At 36.5% G+C, this 27043-nt stretch overlaps 1 protein-coding gene across 1 annotated transcript in view; it reads left to right on the top strand.

The window, feature by feature from the left end:
- LOC107581412 (tomoregulin-2-like) overlaps positions 1 to 27043 on the top strand; it is a 72457-nt gene that overhangs the window by 27900 nt on the left and 17514 nt on the right. Inside the window, exons 6-8 of the mRNA XM_016266970.1 lie at positions 11383 to 11409; positions 18827 to 18923; positions 23961 to 24109. Coding sequence (XP_016122456.1) covers positions 11383 to 11409; positions 18827 to 18923; positions 23961 to 24109 — 273 coding nt within the window. The remainder of the gene's footprint in view (positions 1 to 11382; positions 11410 to 18826; positions 18924 to 23960; positions 24110 to 27043) is intronic.

Genomic DNA, 27043 nt, shown 5'->3' with positions numbered 1-27043 from the left:
TCAGCTTTCTGCCATTCAGCGAAGCGCTCTGTGTGTGTCAGTCATATTTATTGTTGTCTGTCAAAAGTCTATAAGCTTCCGGCGTCCCTGCCGGCGCTTGCTTCATTCCTAGAAGCTGACGCTGGCTCCGCCGCACGTGCTTTTATAGCTTCCCGTTCATGACGTCATCCGCCGTGACGTACCGCTCAGCTATTGGACTGATTTCACATGTGATTCAGAGCGTGGGTCACTGAAGGCGTTCCCCTAGTGTTCTCGACGCAGCGTCTCGTTCCCTCGAGGAACTAGGGTTACATACGTAACCTGAGACGATCTTGCATAATAGGTGCCCTTTAAATGAAAGCTCAGTTTATTCATGAAAAACATGAAATTTAGATTTTTTTAATGTTTTTACTTTTGCAAAGACATTTTATGTCTTTTTACAGTTTGTTTTGCTTAGGAAGACAGTTTAGATGCAAGTTTGATTGACGTTCTGACAGTGTGATGGAAGCCAATTCCAGCCTATCTCACCTGCTGGTACAATATTAGAGAGAAAGAGAAACAGAGCACAGCTCTGACAGCAGTCACCAGTGAAGGTACTGATACTCTAATGTTCGCTGAAATTGAATCTTTAAATAACATTTAATACCAGAAACGATTCTTGTTTGTTTTCCCTCCTTCCTCCATTGTTTTTCTCTCTCATTTCAGTCTCTTTCTTTCACCTTTTCTTCATTGTCTGATCAATAATCTGAGGTGTAGAGACACCGCTTTAGGAAGACTATTCAGAAAAGCTAAGTGGAATTGCGATCAGGCTTGTGTACTGCTATAATGGCAAATGACTTTGTTCCACCTCTTTCTGTTTTCCTCACAAACATGCACAAAGACACACTTCTACTCATTAGAGGTGACTTCCTGTGAGGACACACACACACAAAGTATTTTGGTCCAGTTTCTATGTCCTCTTTTTGTCCTCTGTCTCTAGATTAGCCCACTTTTTGACATATTTTATTAAATGAGGAAGAAGTCTAATTCAATCCAGAACAAAGATAAATATATAATAATAAATATCTAAATGTGTAATGAGGCTTACATTCAGATGTAGTTGTAGATTATAGAAAATATATACATTTAATATAAAAAATAAATTGGCTTAGTGTGTGTTTGTGTGTGTGTGAGTGCTGTATATTTCCCTTAAATTGTAGAAACTTTTTCTTTTTTTTGCAATACCTTGGGTAATGTGGTAATGTAACAATTGAGAATATAAAGTAAGGTCGTTTACTTTCCTGCCATGCTGTAGGGTCCAAAAAATGTTATTGTTTTGTGTCTCGCAATTTTTAAGAACATTAAATATTTGTAATGGGGAAAAATAACGCAGAATGTTGCACACATTTAAATGCTACAATTAAAAATGGCTATTTTCAACAATGAACTGAAGCAATTTCGAACAGGCCACAATTCCCATTTTAAATGGGGGACATTAGATGTGTTTACAACAAACTACTTTTCAGGGAAAGTAACTTGTATGTTCGTTAATAGTTTTACAAGCATATCTAGCAAAAACAGCACAATGTGAAAAGTAGAGTCCCCACCATGGTAGAAAAACAGCCATCTGTGTTTGTCTGTGTGTGATGCAGAGATGTGGGGTTGTTCAGAGGCAAAAGCAGTAATCAGTGTCAAGTAAAGTGGGCTACATTTCCTCACAGACCACAAATCATTGTGTGTGCTATATGGGGGTACACAAATCTGAGTGTGTGTTTGGAGACAGAATAAACACAGGTCACACTGCTCTCAAATTGATCACCCATTGCTTGTAAAGAAGAGAAAGATAGGGGAATGTAGTTATAAATCAGACCCTCTGTGTATATGTGTGTGTGTGTGTGCTGGGGAAGGGGCGACGCTGCAGGAAGATGGAATCGGAAAAGTCATCATTAGGATAATCCATCAGAGCATCTAGACGCTCCCCACAGAGCAGTTTGAGAGAGAGAGAGACAGTCTGACGTAATACCAGAAGGACAGACCCAGACTAATAATTTGGCTAATTATGGAAGATCATGAGTGCAGCGGGGATTGTGCTGATCAGCAAAGGGAACAAGGAATGATCTGGAGAATGAAAACATGGATTGAAGATGAAGAAATGAGATGCTGAATACATGCAGCCTCTGTCTCTCTTTCTTTCTATTTCAGACAGCAGAAGTGTCACAGGTTCAGAGTAATGTGAACCTGTAATTGAGTCCCTCATTAAAACCACAGCCTCATGAATATGAACGACCTCAGCCTCATCTGCATATCTCAGACTATTTGTGTTACCTGTGACCCAGCAGGGGACACAGAAGTTTGGGAAAGAGAACATGAGAAAGTGAGAAAGGTTGAGGAGGAGGACACTGCAAAATAGCTTGCTTAATCTGTTCTTTTATTTTGTCTTGTTTTTGAAATTAATTTGCATGATTTAATCATGTATATTGGTTCCTCATGAATCGACACAAACATAATTTGTTCACGTAACTGTAACATCATGCATTGAAGTTATTTTTATGTGACCCAATTAGGCAAAATAGTCTCAAAGAGATTTTATATGCTTCCCTGACAGGATTGATTTATTCAGGTTCATATGTTTTACGTCACGTCACTGAATTACAACATTGTACTAGCTAGCTAACAAATTGTTGGCTCTTTTTTTCTTAACTGCACCCTTTACCACAACGGCTAGCCAGTCCCAACATAACTGAACTTTAAACACCATTATGTCTTTCCTTTTTATCATCCTTCTCAAATAGTAAATAGTACTTAATTTCAACATTTCGATGCCTCAATAAGTTCCATGCAACACATGCTGTATACTACAGTTTCAGTATGAAAATATTGTAACGTGCCTGATTGGCTCACATTCACTGTGCTTTATTTATTCTAGTAGATTGCACATCAAAGAGATCAAAGAGATTTACATGAATTGAAAGCCAAGAAATCAGGTTAAGAGAAACCATTTTGCTATGTAGTTCACAAATAATATGGCTAAGTAGGCCTATGATTGCTTTTCTATTTTTTCAGTACAGCAAATCAAGACTCATCAACCTTTTTACAATCTTCTTTTATCCAATTTAGTGAGCAAACTGCGGACTCAGTTTCCTGTTCTTAGCCGACAAGAGTGGCCCCCAGTGTGGTCTTCTGCTGCTGTAGCTCATCTGCTTCAGAGATCGACTTGTGCGTTCAGAGATGCTGTTCTGCATACCTCTGAGTTACTGTTGCTCTTCCATCAGCTTGAACCAGTCTGGCCATTCTCCTCTGAACTCTGGCATCAACTAGGAATTTGTGCCCATAAAACTACCTCTCACTAGATATTTCCTCTTTTGGGACCATTCTCTGTAACCTTAGAGATGGTTGTGTGTGAAAATCCCAGTAGAACAGTGGGTTTCTGAAATACTCAGACCAGCCATTCTGACACCAACAACCAACCATATAACATATAAAGGCTATGTTCACACTGCAAACATTAGTGCTCTTTTTTTTCTCAGATCTGATTTTTTTATATGGCTGTTCACATTGTCATTTTTAAATGTGGCCAATATCAGATTCCAGTGGGAACAAATGATAGTCCTGAACTGACCCGCTTGCACAAAAGAACGATAACAAGATGGCATGAAGTGCGCTGTCATATGGAAGGAAACTTGGAGGCCATTTAAGCAGAGCCGGTGTTGTGCCGAATTCTGACCCCCACCAGATTATTACCCCCTAGTATTGGTAGGTTTAGGGTTAGGTGTGGGGGAGGCGTTAGGTTTAGGGGTGGGGTTAGGATTAGGATTAGGCAATCAGGTAGCGATTTCAACGAGGGGGGTAATAATTTGGCAGGGAGTCGAAAAGGGGCACAACACCGCCACCAACGCAGCACTGATGAGGGGGTGGCTGAGCTAACAAAAGGGGGTGATGACGTAGCACAAAGTAAAAAAAAAAAAATGTATGTGGCCCATTCACGTATATGTCGGACCATAAACCTACCTGCCCGCTACTACTACAACCATTAGAATACTGGGTTCACACAGATAGTGTTTTGGTCGCGAGACAGGTCAGTGGAAGATTTTTTTTTGTTTGTTTTTGCTTTTTTTTTTAAAGCGCAAGGTCTAGGGACATGATTTTAGAAGCTGAAATTCTTTGAATTTGAGCGCCATGTTTTAGAATGATGTATTATGCGCGAGAAGCTGCTATAAAGACCTGAGACGAGAGCGCAGCATTCAAACACAAATTCAAAGACGTCATTTACAATGGAAAAGTACCGCAGTGGAATGAAAAATGCGTTCTGAGTGAATGACCCTACTAAAATGTACTTGGCAAATCAAATACAAAGACCTGAGACGAGAGCGCAGCATTCAAACACAAATTCAAAAACGTCCGTAGCGCATTTACTTTGAAATACAATGGAAAAGTACCGCAGTGGAATGAAAAATGCGTTCTGAGTGAATGACCCTACTAAAAGGTACAGTACTTAGCAAATACAGATGGCAGAGTATTGAAAAAAACAACATCTCATAGCAAACAAATTCTGACATCCAGGAAATAATAATGTCTCACAGCAGTTTTACCACAAGTGATACCACCACAACAACCAGAAATACTTTATTGTGTCTGCTTTACAATGAAACACAAGCTTATTGCGACCGATTCCCTGACATAACACATTCATTGTTAACCATTTAACAGATGCATCATTTCAAGTTAGAACGACTTGAACAGCAACAAACAATAACAATATAAGGCAAGGCAAGTTTATTTATATAGCACATTTCATACACAATATGAATTCAAAGTGCTTTACATAAAAGAAAGTAAAATAATCATAAAAAAATAATCACAACAATAAAACAAGGAATTACATTTTTTTGAAAATGATTAAAAAATGTATTTAAAACAGTTAAAAATAGAAAATAATTATACGTAAAATACAGCGCAATCAGTTCAGACGTTGCACAGCGCTCATTCAATAAATGCACAGCTAAATAGATGAGTTTTGAGTCTAGATTTAAATGTGGCTAATGTTTTAGCACATCTGATCTCTTCTGGAAGCTGGTTTCAACTGTGGGCGGCATAATAGCTAAAAGCGAACTCCTCTTGTTTTGTGTGAACCCTTAGTATTTCTAACTGACTCGATCCTAATGATATGAGTGGTCTGTTAGGTTTATATTCAGTGAGCATATCTACAATGTATTTAGGTCCTAAGCCATTTAGTGATTTATAAACGAGTAAAAGTACTTTAAAATATAAGCCTGGAAGCCATTGTAAGGACCTGAGGACTGGTGTGATATGCTCAGATTTTCTGGTTCTAGTCAGAATCCAGGCAGCAGCGTTCTAGATGAGCTGCAGCTGTCTAATAGCGATTTTCCACTGCATGGTACGACACAGTACGGCTCGGTACGGTTCACTTTTGGGGGGTTTTCCACTGGGTACAGTACCTGGTACCTGGTACTTTTTTTAGTACCACCCCAGTTGGGGTTCCAAGTGAACCGTACCATTACCAAAACGTGATGTGTAAACTCTGCTGATCACTGATTGGCCGGAGAGAATCGTCACTACCTGCATCACTGAACTTGCGACACAAACACAAAAGATCCGCTAGATTTAAATCGGCACAGCCAGGGAAGGATCGAACGCAACTGTTTGGAACGAGCGCACCTTTTTTTAACAACCAAAAAGTTTTGTTGTCTGTTGTGGAAGAACAGACGTTCCTCTCGTTGATAGCAGAGGAGCGGATCCAGCGAGAGCTTGATGGGGCGACGCGGAATTAAAAAGTTTTTTTTAAGAGTCGTGGTAGTAGAGGCGGCGCAACTATAACGACATGTGAATAATCCCGCCAATTCTGACATCCAGGAAATAATAATGTCTCACAGCAGTTTTACCACAAGTGATACCACCACAACAACCAGAAATACTTTATTGTGTCTGCTTTACAATGAAACACAAGCTTATTGCGACCGATTCCCTGACATAACACATTCATTGTTAACCATTTAACAGATGCATCATTTCAAGTTAGAACGACTTGAACAGCAACAAACAATAACAATATAAGGCAAGGCAAGTTTATTTATATAGCACATTTCATACACAATATGAATTCAAAGTGCTTTACATAAAAGAAAGTAAAATAATCATAAAAAAATAATCACAACAATAAAACAAGGAATTACATTTTTTTGAAAATGATTAAAAAATGTATTTAAAACAGTTAAAAATAGAAAATAATTATACGTAAAATACAGCGCAATCAGTTCAGACGTTGCACAGCGCTCATTCAATAAATGCACAGCTAAATAGATGAGTTTTGAGTCTAGATTTAAATGTGGCTAATGTTTTAGCACATCTGATCTCTTCTGGAAGCTGGTTTCAACTGTGGGCGGCATAATAGCTAAAAGCGAACTCCTCTTGTTTTGTGTGAACCCTTAGTATTTCTAACTGACTCGATCCTAATGATATGAGTGGTCTGTTAGGTTTATATTCAGTGAGCATATCTACAATGTATTTAGGTCCTAAGCCATTTAGTGATTTATAAACGAGTAAAAGTACTTTAAAATATAAGCCTGGAAGCCATTGTAAGGACCTGAGGACTGGTGTGATATGCTCAGATTTTCTGGTTCTAGTCAGAATCCAGGCAGCAGCGTTCTAGATGAGCTGCAGCTGTCTAATAGCGATTTTCCACTGCATGGTACGACACAGTACGGCTCGGTACGGTTCACTTTTGGGGGGTTTTCCACTGGGTACAGTACCTGGTACCTGGTACTTTTTTTAGTACCACCCCAGTTGGGGTTCCAAGTGAACCGTACCATTACCAAAACGTGATGTGTAAACTCTGCTGATCACTGATTGGCCGGAGAGAATCGTCACTACCTGCATCACTGAACTTGCGACACAAACACAAAAGATCCGCTAGATTTAAATCGGCACAGCCAGGGAAGGATCGAACGCAACTGTTTGGAACGAGCGCACCTTTTTTTAACAACCAAAAAGTTTTGTTGTCTGTTGTGGAAGAACAGACGTTCCTCTCGTTGATAGCAGAGGAGCGGATCCAGCGAGAGCTTGATGGGGCGACGCGGAATTAAAAAGTTTTTTTTAAGAGTCGTGGTAGTAGAGGCGGCGCAACTATAACGACATGTGAATAATCCCGCCTACTCTAAAGCGGTAGGGAACTGCAGTGGAAATGCAAACCGTGCCGAGCCGAACCGTGTCGTGCCGTACTGAGCCGGGCCGAGCCGAGCCGAGTCGTACCACGCAGTGGAAAAGCGCCATAGTGACAGAGTGCACTGAAAGTTTATTCAGTCTGAATTGTGAGTTATGAAGTGTTTGGAGTGATGTGCATGTGAAGGTTTGCTGTTAGTGCTCCTCCTGTGGCCTTCTCCTGGCCCTGGTTTTCCAGTCTCTCTAGAAATATGTTAATATATATAATATGTCAAACGCAGCATTGAGATCTAGTAGTACCAGTACTGATATTTTGCCAGAATCTAAGCGAATATCATTTATTATCTTTATGAGTGCTGTCTCTGTGCTTTGATGCGGTCGGAAACCAGATTGAAAATTGTCCAGGTATCCATTTGAGTTTAAGTATTTGTTCAGCTGATTAAAAACTACATTTTCAATAATCTTGCCTATAAAAGAAAGATTTGATACTGGTCTATAATTGCTCAATATGGTATTATCAAGATTGCTCTTTTTCAGAAGGGGCTTAACAACTGCAGTTTTCAGGGAGTTTGGAAAAGTGAAGTGAGGCGTTCACCACTTAGTTAAGCACACATTTGAAAAAAATATGTGGGAAGTGTGTCAAGATAGCAGGTTGACGATTTAAGGTGCTGTACTATTTCTTCCAAAATGTTGCTATCAATTGCTTCAAAAACAGAAATAGTAACTTCTTTTTGAAATTGCAGTCGAATCTGTCTGACCTCTGCATAACTTGAGGATGTGCTAATCGCCTTTCTGATATTATTGATCTTCTCAGAAAAGAAGGAAGCAAACTCATTGCATTTGCTGTCGGAGAGAGCATTTCACTGGGAGTCTGACTTGGGGGGTTTGTCAGTCTCTCAACAGTAGCAAAAAGAGTGCGAGTGTTGTTTAAGTTACTATTTATAAGGTTTGAGAAGAAGGTCTGTCTAGCTGTGGCTAGTTCCACATTGAAAGCATGAAGGCTGTCTTTATAGATGCTATAGTGAATTTCAAATGTCGTCTTCCGCCACATCCGCTCAGCTTTTCTGCATTGTCTTTTCATACTCTGTACTGCTGTTGATTTTCTCCAAGCTGATTTTTGTCTGCCAGTCTTCTTGCTGACTTTCACAGGAGCAATAATCATCAATAACATTTTTAACTTTTGAGTTAAAGGAATCAAGGAGAAGATCAACAGAGTCTGCAGAAATGCTTGGTGTTAAAGATATAGCCTTCATAAATAGCACACTAGTGTTCTCGTTAATGCATCTCTTTCTGACAGAGACAGATCTAGATTCAGAGGGAGCAGAGATCAATATATCAAAGAAAATACATAAGTGATCAGATCAGGTCTGCTGAATCAGGTCAAAAGTGTTTAAAACAGTTATAATTTATTTTGTAGTTTTTGATATCTGCATTATCAATGTGAATATTAAAATCCCCTGCAATAGCAAAACAGTCAAACTCTGAGGAAATCATTTATTACATTTCTGTGAATTCTTCAACAAAGGCTGGAGAGTATTTTGGAGGCCTGTAAATAATGATAAACAGAATGTGTGGTGCACCCCCTGTGATGCCGGCCCTGCACTTAAGTAAGCATTAACATGTTAATTTATAAGCTGATGTGCCACAAAAGCCAGTGAATTCACAAGCAGACAATAAGGAGGTCGAAGATGAGGAGAAAGAGTGCAAAGTTTTTAAGTATTTACTGTACGTACAACTCCTTAAGTTTAGCTTGTATGGAGCTGTCACTGTAATACACTGTAAAACAACACCACACTGTCTCTTCACTGACTCCTTACTCAACTGTATGTCATATTCACAGAGTGATCAAAGAACTACCAGTATGTAAAATCTCCTGTCAGTGCGGAATAATGACGAATGTCGATCTAGTGATGTAAAAGCCATGTGAATTCCATTTTGAGTGTTCAGACTTGAAAAACATCTGACCTGAATTGGATTTATGACCACATATGAAAGTGGACCAACTCAGAATTGAAAAGATCAGATTCCATGTGGTTTGTGCTCTTAACACTGTAATGAAATAAAAACGAGTCACATATATGAGCAAAAAAAAAAATTTTTAAATAAATAAATACATAAAAAATTGGATTTGGGTCACATCTTCCTGCAGTGTGAACATACCCAAAGTCATTTAAATCACATTTCTTCCCCATTCTGATGCTTAGTTTGAACTTCAGTAGATCATCTTGACATGTAGACATGTCTAAATGTTGCAATGTGATTGGCTGATTAGGTATTTGTGTTAATGTGCAATTGAACAGGTATACTTAATAACGTGGCTAGTGACATATAATACTGACCCCAAACTTTTGAATTTGGTAGTTTATATCTACAAAATCACATTATCTACATGAATGATCACAGACAAAAAAACATTGGCTGTAGTGGCTCCGTTCATGTATGTTGATTTTCCTATGCTCTTTATGGTGTGATTCCATTCATTAAATTAAATAGTGGCCACCTTTTCAAAATCTATTTTATACGATTCATTTTATTTGTTTGCCATCTCTAGAATACATTTTATTAAAAGAGTAATTTCTATTGTTAAAATGAATTATTTTGTGATACTGTACATTATCCATTACTTAGTGGGGTTGAGATACTTTTACTAAAAAACAAGACAAAAAGGCTTATTAAGAAAAGTACTTTTGCAGAGACGCAGGAGGGGCACAGTTTGGAATTAAAGGAATAACACATTAAGGCCTCGCCTTCCTGTGGCCATCTCAAACGAAGATTTATATTTGTTCTGGGCGGGGAATAATTGGTGGGGTGATTGATGGGAGGGCACAGAGCTATAAGCTGCTCCTCTCCATCATAACAAATTGATGAATGTCAGATTTTCCCAAAGCTGCCGTCGAGCCCAGGGGCGGATGGCGAGAAAGACTAAGAGCGAGAGAGCATGGTACAGTCTAGTCATAGCGGCTGTGCCCTTGAACTTGAGAGAGAGAAAGTGGGGTTATCTGGGGCTACTTTTTGTTTTCACCTCAAATGAATCCACGAGAACTCCATTATTTATATTTTGATAGGTACAGATGCAGCCGGAGGGCAGATTTATAAGTGTTAAAAATGGGAAATGAGGTGACAGCCAAGCTATTTTCCACCCTCCCTTTCCTCTCTAATGTATACATTTCCCTCTATAGTTGTATTTCTTTTGCCCACTAGTCCTCAATTCTTTAATCCATTGGGCTCATAAAAGCTCAGTTTAAGTCCCAGGAATGTTCTAGAATTAGAAGCCTCCAGTGTACGTTAGTGTTCCATAAATGCCTTGTATATATAGGGCTAAGAGAGAATTGCACGTGCCATGCTGACTTTCATTTTGCATGACGTCTGTGATATTGCTTCTGTTGTTCTCCTCTGCATCTGTGCAAGACACAGATGCTGCGAAAAGCCATAAAGATAGGAAAATGGTATTAGATGTGAATATGTATTTCTAATCTAAGCATGCACTGTGTATGACAACTGTATGACATAGGCGACAGCCCACATTCTAGGCAAAAATCTGAAGATTCTTCTAGCCAAGAACTGTCCAGTTACAGGACGTGACCGTCTGACCTATAAAGGGACAGTTTTACATTAAGTTTATGCTTCCTTCTTTCTGCCGTGTTCGATTTGTGAAGAGATTTTTTGTTTTTGGATGGAGTATCCCTTTAGCATCAATTTGCGCCTCTTCATTTGATTATCACTTATCTAAACTACAGCATTTATTATTTATATATATATATATATATTTTTTTTTTAACTACCGTTTTTTTAGTGAGCAAAGAGGGCCAGTGTTCAAATCCCATTCTAATTAACTTTAATAAAGTGAAAATGCAGCTGAACTTGTCAGCCAGTAATCAGTAAGCATTTTTATTGAATGGAAAACAGAAATTTTGATTAGACTCATTTAGTGTTCCACAGGAAAAAGAAATCATGCAAGTTCGACACAATGTGAGGCTTGGTAGATGATGACAGAATTTTTTATTTAATGCAAATAATCTGCAGAAGCAGCGACTTGTTTGGCCAAAGGGGTTTTAGATGTGTGAATGAATGGTTTTGCCACAGTGCTGTAGACAAACATCTTTTGTGTCTATGAGTGTGCAATCTAATTATCAAATGCATAGTCTTTTTGTTTGTAAGGTGCATCTAGAATAGGTTCAAAAATAGAACTAAATCCGTGTGAATGGACATGACGCTTGTGTTCCTGACCGTCTGTTTTCTGCTTTGCAGATGCTGGCTCTGGATCAGGGGATGATGGTGAGTATTTTCAACTCATCTCTAATTAATACAGAGCATTACAATAATGATCTCATATCTCGCTTTGTCTGTTCACATCCGCACACACCCAAGATGCTCATACTGAGTTCGGATGACAGCAGCTTCTGTCTGCCTCTCCTGATAGATGTGAATATGCCAGCAGTACTTATGAAGTGAATCCAGGATGAAGAATTTCACTCTAGAGCATGGCTAATTAAAAAGAGATTCAGAATGGGGTGATGGGAAGATCAAGAGAGAGAGAGGGAGGGATGCTCTGAAGTGAGGGATGATATATCTACTCTGAAATATTAGGAAAGTTCTACCGATCAACTAGGAATGAATTTGAAAGAGAGAGAGAGAAACTATGATTGGAATGGAATATGTAGTGGCCTAGTATTTAGTCTAGTCTGTCCTAGTATAAGTGAAATAGTAGGCAATGGCATTTCACTATATTGTTGTCACATGACCTTACCAAGTTGCATGTTTATATCAGAAAGTAACATTTTGCATTTTAAATCCAGTATAATGTAAAAATGTCTTCTTTTGGGGAAGTCTGATAAATTGATGAGACACAAAAAGTCAGCTAAAAATGGTGCCTGATATTAGTTCTGATTCATTCCTCAAGATCTAGTTATCACATTGGGTTCTGGGATACAGTTTAAATGCAGTAAGCTCTATGTTTGGAATAGCATACACTGAATAAAACAGTTTTTAAAAGAAATCACTCAGAAATTGCTAGTAAATTTGGCAAATATTTACAAAGTAATGGCAAGTAACGCATGTAATTAAATGCAAAATAGTAAAAAAAGTAGAAAGAATGAAATACCATTTCTTGCAAAACATACTTAAATATTTTTTGTTTTATTTACAACTTTGAAAAATCATATTTTACAGTGTACTAACATACTGCTCTCTCCATTTCAGCTGCATATAATATTCACTTCACTATTTATTTGATCGAACTGAAAAAAAGTTAAGAAATTCACTGCAGGAAAATATTTTTTTCAAGTATTTATTTTCAAATTCTCCATGATTGCAGAATGCTGCATATATATATATATATATACAATGCACTACATTGTATACTGTGCTGTATTCAGAAAATTGTATGCAGGTTTTCCATTTCATACATCAGCTTTTCATATGACTCACATCAAGGCTTCAGTGCAAGCATCATGTGCCCTTTTGACCACCACATGAAAAGCATTGCAGATAGAGTTACGGAAAGCCAGTTCTAAGAGGCTGCTACTGTATGTACCATGAAAGCAGGAGTGCACACACAGTAAACTATTTAATACACTGCAGAATGAGAAAAACTACTCACAGAAAATTGATTCACATTCATTTAAAATTACATGAATTGGATTGTTGTTGGAAATATTAAGTTGTATATATAACTGAATAAAATGAAACTGAGGAATTCAAGATCTCCTCATAAAGTTTGTGAAAAAATCTCTGAGGCTTTAACAACTCTGAAAGGTCTCATTAGAGATGCAAAAGCATGTGCAAACATCGCATACTTCAGACCTGTAATATCATTCATCATGTGAATTTTCCAGTAATCACTGGCTGTGCTTTAAAAGGTCACACACTTAAAATTGTTTGAACTTTGAGTGACGCATTAACAGTGTTTGACTGGCACACAGTGTGCCGCTGGAGGTAATAGCTCCTAGAGTTCAACTCACTGGGCAAAGCTGATGTGAGCCATGTGAAAGAGCCTTTACTGCGAGACTTTAATATAAAATACAGCATGCTTCTAGAATGCTAAAACTTATTATGCTTACCAAGGCTACATTTATTTGATCGAAAACAGAGTAAACAATAATATTGTGGAATATTATTAAAGGGGTCATATGATGTTGCTAAAAAGAACATTATTTGGTGTATTTGGTGTAATGAAATGTGTTTATGCGGTTTAAGGTTAAAAAAGGTTAATGCCCCGCCTTTCTGAAACGCGTAGATTTTTACATAGCTCATCGGTCTGAAAAGCGAGGTGTGCTGTGATTGGCCAGCTATCCAGAGCGTTATGATTGGCCGAATACCTCAAGTGTGTGACGGAAATGTTACGCCCCTATCATACTGTGATGATGCCCTGTCCGGCCGGAGCGATGATTCAAAAACATGAAAACCCATTATAAACGAGGCATTCGTTGCATCCAGTGGGGACATAATTATGGATTATAATAACTTATACTTTCTTTTTAAGCGTTGCGTTGCATCGCGCCGCGTAAACATAAAACTCTGTCTGCATTTGTGATCGGAGAAATGACAGACGAAGCGATATCGTCCTCTTTTGGAAGGCCAAACAAAGTAGTTTCGCTTTCACAACGAATCATACAGCGCCTTCACGACATGGCAGCGGCGGCAACAATACTACAGTGAAAATAAAAGTTACGCCTTCTTTCTTTGCGTGAACATTTGGGCGGCATTATGCAAATCTTCCCACATCGTGACGTAGATATGTGGGGGCATGTTAGAACGAGCCGTGTTAGGTAGGCGTAACTTTTATAAAGAATATCTCTTTGGATTTGAGACGTTAGTCTTTGCAACTTTACAGATCTTCTTTATGCACCAAGAGCTTGTAACACTCCAAAGAGAAAGGAAAAATTGAAATCGCATCATATGATTTAACCTTTAATATTTAACTGAAATTTCAGCATCATTAGTCTTCAGATCCTTCAGAAATCATTTTAATATGCTGATTTAGTCCTCAAGAAACATTTCTTCTTATTAGTGTTGAAATCAGATGTGCTGCTTAATGTTTTTGTACAAACCATGATACATAAAACGAAAAAAAAGGAACAACAGAAGAGCGTGGCTCAAAGAGCAAAGAACAGGAAATTGAGGATGAGAAGAAAAGAAAATGAAATAAAAGAGGATATAAAAACGAAAGCGCCATCTGAAAGCCATACAACAGGGATGACACAGGAGATAGATAGCACAGAACATGTGAACAAATGTAGCCACTGTGGGAGAGACGAGACACAGGGAGCTAGAGCGAGGGATGGAGGGAAATAGAAAAGGAAAGGGCAAGAAGAGAGAAGGATGGAGGGGGCACGGTTAGAGACAGATCGATGTGGCTCAAGAGAAGAGTTTAGCTTCAGGGAAAGCATTGCCTCTCCTCCAGGATCAAACATGTTTTAATGTCTGATTGTAAATCATTGATGAGCTCTGGCTCTTACATTCTAAATCACACACACACACACACACACAGAATCAGATATGTTCTATCGACGAGGAAACAACACTTCCTCCTCACTCTCACATCTCACATGTAACTGAGCAGAGATATTACACAAGAGTCTTCCAACACACACATGTAAATGTACAGTAACGACGAAAAACACAACTAACAGAAGGCATTTCTTCCATTCCTAACAGAAAAAATTTGAAATTCACTGTTACAGACAAGTGGGGCTTTTTAACATACAGATTCTAAATCAAACTTTTTGTTAACGTGAGAGAAATAGTATGGTTGAACATAAGATCTTATGTATCCAATAGGGAAAGACATATGAGCCCAATCTTACAAGCTGTTTTCCAAAATCGCATAATTAGAACTTATTTTGCAACTGTTCAAAAGTAAGCTCTGTATAGTGAGAATATCTGGAGTATGAATAAAACCTAGATGTACTACATTTGCCAGGTTGTCACTGTCATTTGACATTTATTTATTTTGGAATTGTAAGAAAAATGGCTTTAAAGAGATAGTTGACCCAAAAATTGTTCCAAATGTGTATTGCTTGCTGTAAGATGAATGTTTGAAGAACAGATTTGGTTACCATTGACTTCCATTGTATGGACAAAAAACACTGCAGACATTTAATAAAATGCCTTATTTTATGCCATGCAGGATGAATAAATGATTGCAGAATTTTCATTTTTGGGGGGTCTATTCCAAAAATGGGATAATGTAATGCCTAGTTTTGAATAATCAAGTGAATTAAAAGGACTGCTGTTTTCATTTTTTTCTTTAGAAATAAAATTTCGAGGAAATACATTAGCAAATTAGTGTTCAAAACTATGTTCTTGCAATACCTACAAGAATAGCCTACAATAATGATTTATATTCCCATCTGTTGGGTTTGATTGGGTTGGAATCTTAAGAGTTGCATCATTTGTTCTTGCATGTTTAAATCATGTCCAGAATGTCCAGGTATGATGCTACTTGTTTAGAAGACATATACTTGGGATACACATCTTGTAGAACATTATTCTCACTATCAGAGATATTGATGTAGCTAGTCAGATCCACACCATAAAGTAACAATCACAGGATCCTATGGGTAGCTACAGTTCAAACTTTACCTCATGAATCATCATACAGTGCACTGTAAAAAAAAAAGATTGTGATTTTAACAGTAAAAGACTGTAAAAATGCTACAGTAAAAACCTGTTAACTGGTTAACAGTAAGTTTCCATACTATATTCGGTGAATAAATGTAATTACATTTAATGTAATTTTACAGTAAAATACTGTTAAAAAATATACGTTCTTTGGAAGTGAAAAAGTCATTCTATAATTTACAGTGAAAAACCGTAAATTGACACTCCCAGAATTCCCTGCATAACACTTCATATTTGATGTTTTATTGTTGAAATAACATGTTTTTTCTTATCAGTTGTGTACATTAGGGTTTAATCTTACATCTAATGTTGTTAAATTAATGTTTATTTAATTATTTCAGTATCATGTGTGTCACCATGATGGGGTTTAGTGTTTGTGTGAATGTGACACCTCCTCAGCTCGTAGAAAAGTTGTTTGTGATGAGCTTTGGTTCATCATGTGACTTTCTCATCACCACCAGTTTTTGGTGGTTAACAGTGCATTACAATGGTTCAAAACAGATATTAATACTTCAATATGTTTGTTTATTAACATTACATCAGTTAATGAAATACGGTATTTTATTGTGAATTTAAGTTAAGTCTGTAAAACCTAAAATGTTGCTACCATATTTTTTCCGGTGAAGTTCTGGCAACCACAGCTGCCGGTATTTTACCGTAAATGTCACAGATTTTTTTACTGTGTGTAGAACTGATGTAAAAATGTGCTTCCTTAAGTAACTCACAGTGCTTTGTCTAGCTTTTATTAGCAACACTACACACTATCCTTGACTCGGTGAAACTCAGTGTGACCACATTGCAGCAACTGACACGTTATTCTCCATAATGTGTAGAAAATCAGGCCGTTCCTTTACACCCACTCAAAATAGCTATTTTTTAAGCAGAAAACTGCTGCTTGACCCATATTTAGCTTTCAGAAACACTCACATGCTATGTTTATCTAGATTCTTTCATTTACTGCCAGTAGCTGTTCAAGGACTGCTAATTTGCAATTAGCACTGTCCTAATTGAAGTGTTTTAGTAAGGAGCACTATTCAAGCTTAGATTACATTACAAATACACTCTGAACAATGTTCTTCTTTCAGCATAAAACCACTAAGGTGAGGTGTCTTCATCTCTGTGGTGATGAACTTGTGGCAATGTCAGATTTTCGTGAAGGCGATGGCTAACGGAAGAGTCTCTGGCTCTTTGCCATCAATAACGCATCACAAATCACTTTTACGGTTACAGTTTTTATTTTGTAGAGGGGAAGCTTGACTGATACTGCGGTCAGTAATTAGTAACTAATTATATAACCATACACCTGATGGCTGTTACTGATGTCTATTTCTGGTAATCTAGAACCCATTTACATTCAAATATTCACTTCCTATAGGATTGCATACACTTTAAATTATAGAAGCTGTGGCTGGACTTTTTCATGGTACAGTATATGGGAATTACTTTAAACTATGGAAACTTGGTCAGGTTGACTTTTAAAAATAATCTCTCTTAAAACACTTTTCACATTTTCATTTTATTTGTGACCCTGAACCACAAAACCAGTCTTAAGTTGCTGGGGTATATTTGTAGCAATAGCCAAAAATACATTGCAAATGCATTGTAAATTACTGATTTTTCTTTTATGCCAAAAATCATTAGGATATTAAGTAAAGATCATGTTCCATGAAGATATTTAGTAAATTTCCTACTGTAAATATATTAAAACATAATTTTTGATTAGTAATATGCATTGCTAAGAACTTAATTTGGACAACTTTAAAGGCGATTTTCTCCGTATTTTGATCTTTTTGCACCCTCAGATTCCAGATTTTCAAATAGTTGTATCTCGGCCAAATATTGTCCTATCCTAACAAGCTTATTTATTCAGCTTTCAGATTATGTATAAATCTCAATTTCGAAAAATGTACCCTTATAACTGGTTTTGTGGTCCAGGGTCACAATTGTATACTGGCAATGTACAGCAGTATACCATACAAGCAGCATAATAATTTTTTTCTTTTCCACTCATTTCCACCACATCTCACAATTTTTTTTTTACATTTGTTAACTGCAAGATATCTTGCTATATTATCAAGATAAAAATGGTATGGGTTTTGAAAGTAAAAACTATGATTTACTGTAACATTTATGTTCAAAGATCATTTTCCAGAAGTCCCTGCATGGCAAAATCACACATGAATTTATTTTATTTAAAGGGGTCATATGATGCTTTTTTTTAAAAGATCATTATTTTGTGTATTTGGTGTAACAGAATATGTTGACATGCTTTAATGTTCAAAAAACATTATTATTCAAATACTGTACATTATTGTAGGTCCTCTATGCCCCGCCTCTCTCAAACGCTTCGTTTTCTACAAAGTCCCTCCTTCCGACAATAGTTTCTTCTTAGTTTGTTTTCAGAAATGGTCATTAGGAAGTTTTGCAATGTTTTTTTTAATGTCATGATTCTTGTTTTGACACTGACTTTTTTATGGATAGGCCACTCATGATGCACTCGGATTCATAATGGGGTTTTCTATTTTACCACATGTATTATAGTGGTTATCAGTATATTTTAAGGTACAAAGCAGACTCTGGTAGTTCAAGTGGACTGGTATATTAACATTATATCACTTAATGAAAGCAAATTTACCAGTATTTTTTAATGTGCATGAATTATGTTTGATAACATTCTGGTATGGAAATTAAATAAAATGGCCAGCTTGTTTGTGTTGCCAAGGCAATTTTTACAGCTAGCATTTTATCCTAAATAAACACATTTATAATTACTTGATTGAAATTGAAGCACATTTGCACATTTTCACGAAGCACAATAAAAACATTCATTTCACAAGTGACATTTACCTAGTTTTTTTTTTTGTACACATCTCATATTTTACCTCAAATACGATCTTCTCTTTTCACTCATGTAAATCAAATAACAGCAGTTTAGGATTTTTTCATAAAAGAACACTGAGCTCTTTTATCTGAACAGATAGTGGAAAATTTGATTCGTCATAATATGACCCCTTTAAGTGCAGCTCTCAAGATCTCTCATCTCATTTGCTCTCTCTCTCGCTCTCTGCAGTTAACGAGGGTTCAGCAGAGATCAGTCAGAAGGAGACATCAACGTGCGACATTTGTCAGTTTGGGGCCGAGTGCGACGAGGATTCTGAGGACGTGTGGTGAGTCACAAACGCACGCGACAGCTTTTCAGGGTCCTGACGTTCTGTTCTTCAGAGAGCCAGAGGGCTTGAGGAATACAGGGGTGTGTCTAATGGCATGTATCTGATGTAGAGTCTTCTGCAGGCCTGCTTCTTGTGAGTTTCTGCTCTTCCTGGCACTGATTCTGAAGGCTGATAAAGTCTACGCCATTTCACTGTGATGCATTACAGTGCATCGCCGAGGGTGCGTGCTGTACGGAATGCACTGCAGTAAATAATCTCTATTCGATTGTCCTTCTCTCTGTCTTCCCATCTCTTTCTTGCTTCCTTTTAGCTTTGCAATCTCTCTTGTGATATCTGTCCCTTATCTCTAGTGAGGCTTATGATTAAAGCTAGAAAAACAAATTACCAGTAGGGTAAGTAAAATAAACTTAATTCAAGATAAGCAGATTCATCCTGTTTTGAGGATGTTTAGCTATTTTTTACTGGAAATCGGGACAGAAATACTGATTAAGACTGATTTTTGTGATGTCAGCAAAACTAATTTCGGAGTCAGAGCAAGTTATTACATTTTGATGAAATATTAATTTGCAATTTTGATGACTTTGCCAACCTCCCATCTGGACACATCTATTGCAAAAATAGATTTCAGGTCAATGTTCTGACCTGTTTGTAATCACTCACATGGACAAGGCTTGTTTTTTGCCATCATTTCCCCTTCAGGTTTCTCTTTCATTTCAGCCTTGTAATTTATTTAACCCATTGACTAACATGTTGTGCTGTGGCATTCTGTGGCATTCTGAGCAGATTGTAAATGTTAATTGTATTGTCGCCAGACTGTGAGGGTCAGTTCTCTGTCAGTCTGGAAGGATGATGGATTATTTCCTAGTACAAGGCCCAACGTTCAGAACAGCGGACTGGCAACCCAAGAGATGGAGGGGCAAAAGAGTGCAGCTCTCCGCTGCAATTCCATCTTTAATTAATAGAGTTCCTCTTCCCTAGCAGACAGATTAAAACCTCAGGACCATGGGAGAGCAATTACCATTCAAATATCCCTCACGGTAATACACTAACCAGACAGATCAGAGGGAGACCGAGGAATGGAGAGAGATAGAGATGTGAAAAGGGACGGGAACGAATGAGGGAGAAAATATCAGAAGGAGACAGAGATGAAAAGAGGGAAATGAGGCATCTCAGCGGTTAATGTGTGTGAGTGCGTCTACGTTAAGGTTCATGAGGTCGGTTAAAAGCGGGTGTGGGGGCACTTTCAAAATACGATTTAAAATAGGCCCTGGAATTCTTAATACATTTATTTATTTTTTTCTAACAAATAATCAGTGAAAGGAGGTGCTTAAATCAATAGTTCACCTATAGTTCACCAAACAATGAAAGTTTAGTCACCCTCAGGACATCTGAGATGTGTGTGTTTCTTTATTGGAACAGATTTGGAGAAACATCACTTGTTCACCAATAGATCCTTTGAAGTGAATGGGTGCCGTCAGAATGAGAGTCCGAACAGTTGATAAGAAGTTTTATTTTAGCAAACCTGTCATCTAATTTTAAAACATGTATATCGTTTACACAAAAACCCTGATTTGCAATAAACAACAAATCATTCAAATGAAATATATATATATATATATATATATATATATACATACACAGTGGTGTGAAAAGTTTTTTTTTAAATTTCTTGCATATTTGTCACTTAAAAGATTCAGATCATCAAACTAATTTTAATATTACACAAAGATAATGCAAGTAAATACAAAATGCAGTTTTTAAATGATGATTTCATTTATTAAGGGAAAAAAGCTTTCCAAACCTACGTGGCCTTACGTGAAAACGTAATTACCCCCTCCTGTTAAATCATGAAAGAACTGCAATTAAATACATTATTTTAGAAAGCTGAGTTAAATTTCACTAGACACACCCAGGCCTGATTACTGCCAGACCTGTTGAATCAAGAAATCCTATATATACAAGTAGACTTAATCATGGAAAAGGCTACAAATGTGTAGAATATGGCCTCTTAGAAGATGTTTTTCTGTGACATTCGCTGTAGGTTTTGTGGTTTAATATGCAGGGAATCTTTAAACCAAATATAGCTGCTCCAATTCCACAAGATTAAGTATATCTTTGAGAGTCATGAAATCCCTACTGATCCTTTCTATGTTGCTTTCATCAATTATATTTTTGAAAAGCTGTGAAAAATGAGAAAATATAGTTTCCATCAGCCACAGCGAACAGTGAGTGTGCTAGATTGATTTGCAGAGTTGTAATTCCAGACGTTATAGGACTCCTCTCTCTCCATCACTCTCTTTCTCTCTCTCTTTCATTACCTTTCTTCCCCTTGGAATCTATTTGTATGTGTGTGCTGTGTCTGATAACCAATTAGCAGCTACATCTGTGAGCACTGATGCGGTCGGTCCTATAGCATAGAAATCCAGCTCAAGCTAACAGTAATCAATTCATACCCTCTAATCACATTTTTTTCAGCTCAGTGAAAATGCAGTGAATCTGCAGTTTTCATGCTGTTACAATCACATATTGGGTGCATGCCTGCATGTGCCTGTTTTGTCAGATGAATGTCTGAGAACATGATAAGTGTGGATAAGTCGAGTCAGGCATGGTTCATGTTGCTTTGACTCGTGTATGTCTTGCCGAACACTGCCAGGTCTGGTCTGTTATCCTCTGGGCATATATGGAGGGATTAGAAATATTACAGCAGGGTTTTATAAATCAATACCAGACTCAGAGATGAAGTGCTCACCAGTAAATATATTAGACAGAGGAGATGCAGCAAATATATCTGGTCTAAGTGCATTCTCTCTTTCTCTCTCTAAGAATTTGTAAGTGTGACTGTATGGCAATTACCGTATGGTCCTAGTTAGACACTTTCCAATGCCAGACAACACTTTCATCTTATGAACTAGCAGTATGACTATGTTAGATGTTCTTTGATATTCAATGTTATGAGTACAAATAGTGGGTTACAAAAGCCTGAAACCACATCTGGGACTCATAACCAAGTTTATTTATTTAATGTTAATTTTAGTTAAATTTTGAATGCTTTTTTAAAAAATATTTCTGTTTAGCTTCATTTCAGTTGTAGTCATTTTACTTCAACTATATTTTATTTCAATTAGTTGCCAAGGAAACATTTCTAATTTAAAAAAAAAATTATTTTAGCTTGATTTTAATTAACAACAACTATTATCAAATATTTTGTTTTTGTTAACATCTTAATATTAATATTTAGCCTAATTTATATTAATATTACAATATTTGGGAACAGAATGATTCCTTATCTAATAATATGTCATTAATACTTCCAAATGATTCATTCTGAGAAATTTACACTGTAGTGGTCACCATGCAACAGAGGTTTAAATGACAGAAATGCTAAATGGTAACATTTCCACTAGTGGAGACTTATTGACTGCAAACATATCCATAAATATGCATAGAGGCATACAAACTGGCAAACTCATTTTTGGTTAAAAAAAAAAGGAGTAAAAATAATATATTTAATCTGAGACCACACAGGCAAACAGATGGCAATATCAAAGCTCATCCAGATAGATAAATATCTCAGACTGCAAGTACAAGAGAGGGAGAGACGATGCTCATTCTGCCAGGATAGAGTCAGTCTCCAGTAATGGGGTGTCTGGCAGAAGTGTGCGTTTAGTTAAATAAATGAACAGAGAAACTGCAAACGCAATGCAAAGTAAACTGAAAGATACGGTTGGTGCAATAATGTTTGAAGGAATGAAGAGTCTGTGTGCATCTATTCATCAGTGCTTATCTCTGCTCTTATAGGAACATTCAGAATAATGATGAATTCTGACTCATTTCCACAAAATTGGTTCATTTCAGTGAACTGATTCAGCGGTTCTTTTTGTCATCACATAATTACGTGATCACATGGTCTCTAACATCCTGATGTTTTATCTATTAATAAGGTGGTTTATAGCAATGTTTTCCACTTCAGTTTGTTGCAGCCATATTTATCAACCATTTATTAAAACCTGTTTGTGTGTTGGAACTGGTTGTGTCATTTTATTTGACAAATAGATGTTAAAATCATCAATAAGGTTCAGGAGGTTCAGCATCTGTGTCTACAAAGCAGCATATTTCATATAAGTTGGAAGTCCAACTCCATATTTCTCTTTTTTGAAAGTTTCAGAAACCAGTTATTATTATTCTTGAACTTAAATATGTTTGTTAGTTTCTTTAATAGTTGGCATTTAATTTGCTGTGATTTGTTTAAGTGACTTTTTCTTATTATTGTGCATAATTATTTTTTAAACGCTGGGCGCTTTGGGCCCTGTGGACTTTTGGAAATTAAAGTACTTCATTAAATGTCCAACAGTGGATATACTATACATGCATCACCTGATCCCTAATGAACAAATGTCATTACGTCTCATATTTCATACAAAGTTTACACACTGACATTGTAACCAAGTACAGTAACTTTAATAAAAACAGCAAAATTGTTGTTTGTGGCGGAAGAAATGTTTAAACATTTTTTATAAATCATTTTCACACAATATGTATTAAAATGGTTTAGTTACCTTTTTGTTTAGATCATTATAGTTTAAAAAATGTATGTTATGATGGATTTTCTTATTTTAAGATGAAGTCTGTATATTGGAAAAATCTTATTTTTTTATTTTCTTTTAGTTTAAATCAATGTACGAAAATTAATACAAACTAAATAGAATTTTTTTTTTTTAATGACAAAAACACAACAAAAATTACTAAAACTTTAGCCAAAATTAAAGTGAAATTAAAAAATGTAAGTGAAAACTAATTCAAAATATCAAATATATTCAATTAACACTGGTCTGGGACAAGATTAAAATACTCCACACAAACAAAGTATGTGAAAAGTAGTCCAAAAAAATGAAACCAAGCCCTGGGACATGAACACGATCATTGTTGAAGAAACAAAACACACATATATGGAATTTATTGCCTGACACTTCTTTCTATGATAAAACCCAGACATGAATCTATGAAAGTTTACACTCTCTCTTTCTCTCTCTGCAGGTGTGTGTGCAACATCGATTGCTCCCACATCAGTTTTAATCCAGTCTGTGCATCAGACGGCCGTTCCTATGACAACCCCTGCCAGGTGAAAGAGGTGTCGTGTCAGAAGCAGGAGAGGATTGAGGTCAAATACCTCGGACATTGTAAGGGTCAGTGTCAACTCTCAATTTATTTATCACAAATGCATTCACCTCTGCTCCTGCCTGAGAGTCTAATCACATTCATTCTGCTCACGATCTGAGGAGGCTATGAGGAAGGTTCACCCTCACACACCGCCTCTCTCTCTCTCTCTCTCTCTCTCTCTCTCTCGCTCTCTCTCGCACACACACACACACACGCACAAAGGCTTACTATGTTTTACTGATGGTTTTTAATAAGTGTAATTATAGACTGTAGCCAATTGAATAGTGCAACATAAATGTTAGTAGATTCAAATAATCACAACATACATTTTGTGTACATTTACCTTTTTATTTTTCTTTACAATTTGACCCAGCCCCAATCATAGTCATGAATTAAGCACTCCTGATCATAATTTTTGTATCTAATGTTTTTGTCCCCTTCCATCCAAACCCACACCACTTTTTGATGCATTTTAAGCTCAATTTGAATGAAGAAATCTAAAATAGCTTTTATTTGAAGAACCCGTGTTGCCACTGAGCATTTGAGGTAAAAAAAGTGAGAGATATGTTTATTCAGAAAGGACATGTTCAAATGATAAAAAGTGACAGTATTACATTGTTACCAAAACAAAAATCATATTTAAAATACACACTGTTCTTTTGAACTTTATATTTATGAATGAATCCTGAAAAAAAATAACATGCTTTCCACGAAGAAATCTAAAATAGCTTTTATTTGAAGAACCCGTGTTGCCACTGAGCATTTGAGGTAAAAAAGTGAGAGATATGTTTATTCAGAAAGGACATGTTCAAATGATAAAAAGTGACAGTATTACATTGTTACCAAAACAAAAATCATATTTAAAATACACACTGTTCTTTTGAACTTTATATTTATGAATGAATCCTGAAAAAAAATAACATGCTTTCCACAAAATTATTAAGCAGATCAACTGTTTTTAGCATTGATAATTATAAGAAATGTTTATTGAGTACCAAATCAGCATATTAGGAAGATGGTAAGGATCATGTGACACCGAGGACTGGAGTAATCATGCTGAAAATTCAGCTTTGCCCTCACGGGAATAAATTATATTTTAAAATATATTCAAATAGAAAACGGTTATTCCAAATTGTAATAATATTTCACAATATTACAGTTTTTACTCTATTTTTGACCAAATAAATGCAGCCTTGGTGAGCATAAGAGACTTCTTTCATTAACAATAAAAATATTTTGAACAGTAGTAGGTCGATTTTTTTTCTTTTTAAATCTTAACATTTTAATAAGTTTCTTTACATTTCCCATTTAAGGAACAAAAGCAAAATAACAGTTATTGCAGCAGTACTGCAGATATTGAGCATTTTTATTAAATTCGGACATAATTAGATTTCAGGAATACTTTTCTTATCAGGATTTCATTTATAAATTACATTTACATTAATTACATTTATTAGTAAATGAGAGTCAGGCTGCATTTTCTAGTACGTCTAAATTCATATTCACTAAAAGTGTTAATTGCATTAAATAAAACGGCACCAAACAAATGTTAACAGCTCTAAAAACAAAGTGTCGCTCCTTTCCTGTGATAAACAGAGTGGTGAGAAGGAACATATTGAAACCAGTGAGTCTCTGGAGAACTAGCCTGCTTTATGTGTCCTCAACAGGCCACCGTACCCTGATACCTCCCAGTGTGTGTGACAGTTTGACTGAGTGCTGTGACCTGCTTCACAGACAGTGTCAGGAGAGAGTTTGAGAGTGAGAGAGATAGAGAAGAAAAGAGAGAAAGAAAGATTGTGATTAATTGAGTAAACAGAGGAGGGTGTGGTGTCACTGCTGTAGCATTGATCCCTCCATTGACTTAACACGGATACCCTTCAAATGCGCTCTCTCACACACACACACACACACACACACACACACTTTCTCCTCACCGTTTAGAGATGAAACACTGCACTCTGTCCTAAATAGCCTTTTAAAGGGCTGGTTCATCGAAAAATTAACATTCTGTCATCATTTACTCACCCTCATTGTGCATATAAGTTTAGAACGGTCTGTTAGGAAGACCAAATCGTTTGCTGAAACGTTTCTTTTCCCCACAGCTCTCGAATTTCATTTGCATTCACATATAGAGTCCTGCAGGAATGAATCCTAAAACCTGGAAACAAGTTAGCATTTTTGAATTTCCCAAAAGTCCCAAAGTCAATGGCTGACATAAGGTCAGTTGATAACAGAAGCTCAAGATATTTTCACATTTTATTTTACAACATAAAATATCAATAATACTCCACTGGTGATTTTACGTGTGTTGAAAAAGACAGCTAAATGGCACGATCTGGGACATTAAACATCAATCATGCCAAGCAGGTAAACTTAAAATTTACGGACGGTTACATACTTTTACCAACATTTTATATGTAAGCCTTATGTTACATCTCAAATGCCAAGGGAATTTATAGTAATATTAATATTAATTAGCCAGTCCTCTAACTTTACAACTATTCAGGTGTTTTATATTTATTTAAACATATAACAGCTAAAAATATTTATAATTGTGTGCATGTGAAAATAATGTGAACCTTTTGAATGCTTAATGCATGTTTTAAAGCAGTCATGAAATGCATATTTTGAATTATTTTAGAATGTTCCTGAGGTGCACTTACAGGTGCATCTCAATAAATTAGAATGTCATGGAAAAGTTCATTTATTTCAGTAATTCAACTCAAATTGTGAAACTTGTGTATTAAATAAATTCAATGCACACAGACTGAAGTAGTTTAAGTCTTCGTTTCTTTTAATTGTGATGATTCACTATCTCAACAAATTAGAATACTTCATAAGACCAATAAAAAAAAACATTTTTAGTGAATTGTTGGCCTTCTGGAAAGTATGTTCATTTACTGTACATGCACTCAATACTTGGTAGGGGCTCCTTTTGCTTTAATTACTGCCTCAATTTG

The sequence above is a fragment of the Sinocyclocheilus grahami genome, unplaced genomic scaffold, assembly GCF_001515645.1.
Source record: "Sinocyclocheilus grahami isolate Dianchi unplaced genomic scaffold, SAMN03320097.WGS_v1.1 scaffold34.1, whole genome shotgun sequence".
Taxonomy (NCBI): domain Eukaryota; kingdom Metazoa; phylum Chordata; class Actinopteri; order Cypriniformes; family Cyprinidae; genus Sinocyclocheilus; species Sinocyclocheilus grahami.
Note: the sequence above shows the minus strand (reverse complement) of the source record. Positions and strands in the feature narration are given on the sequence as shown.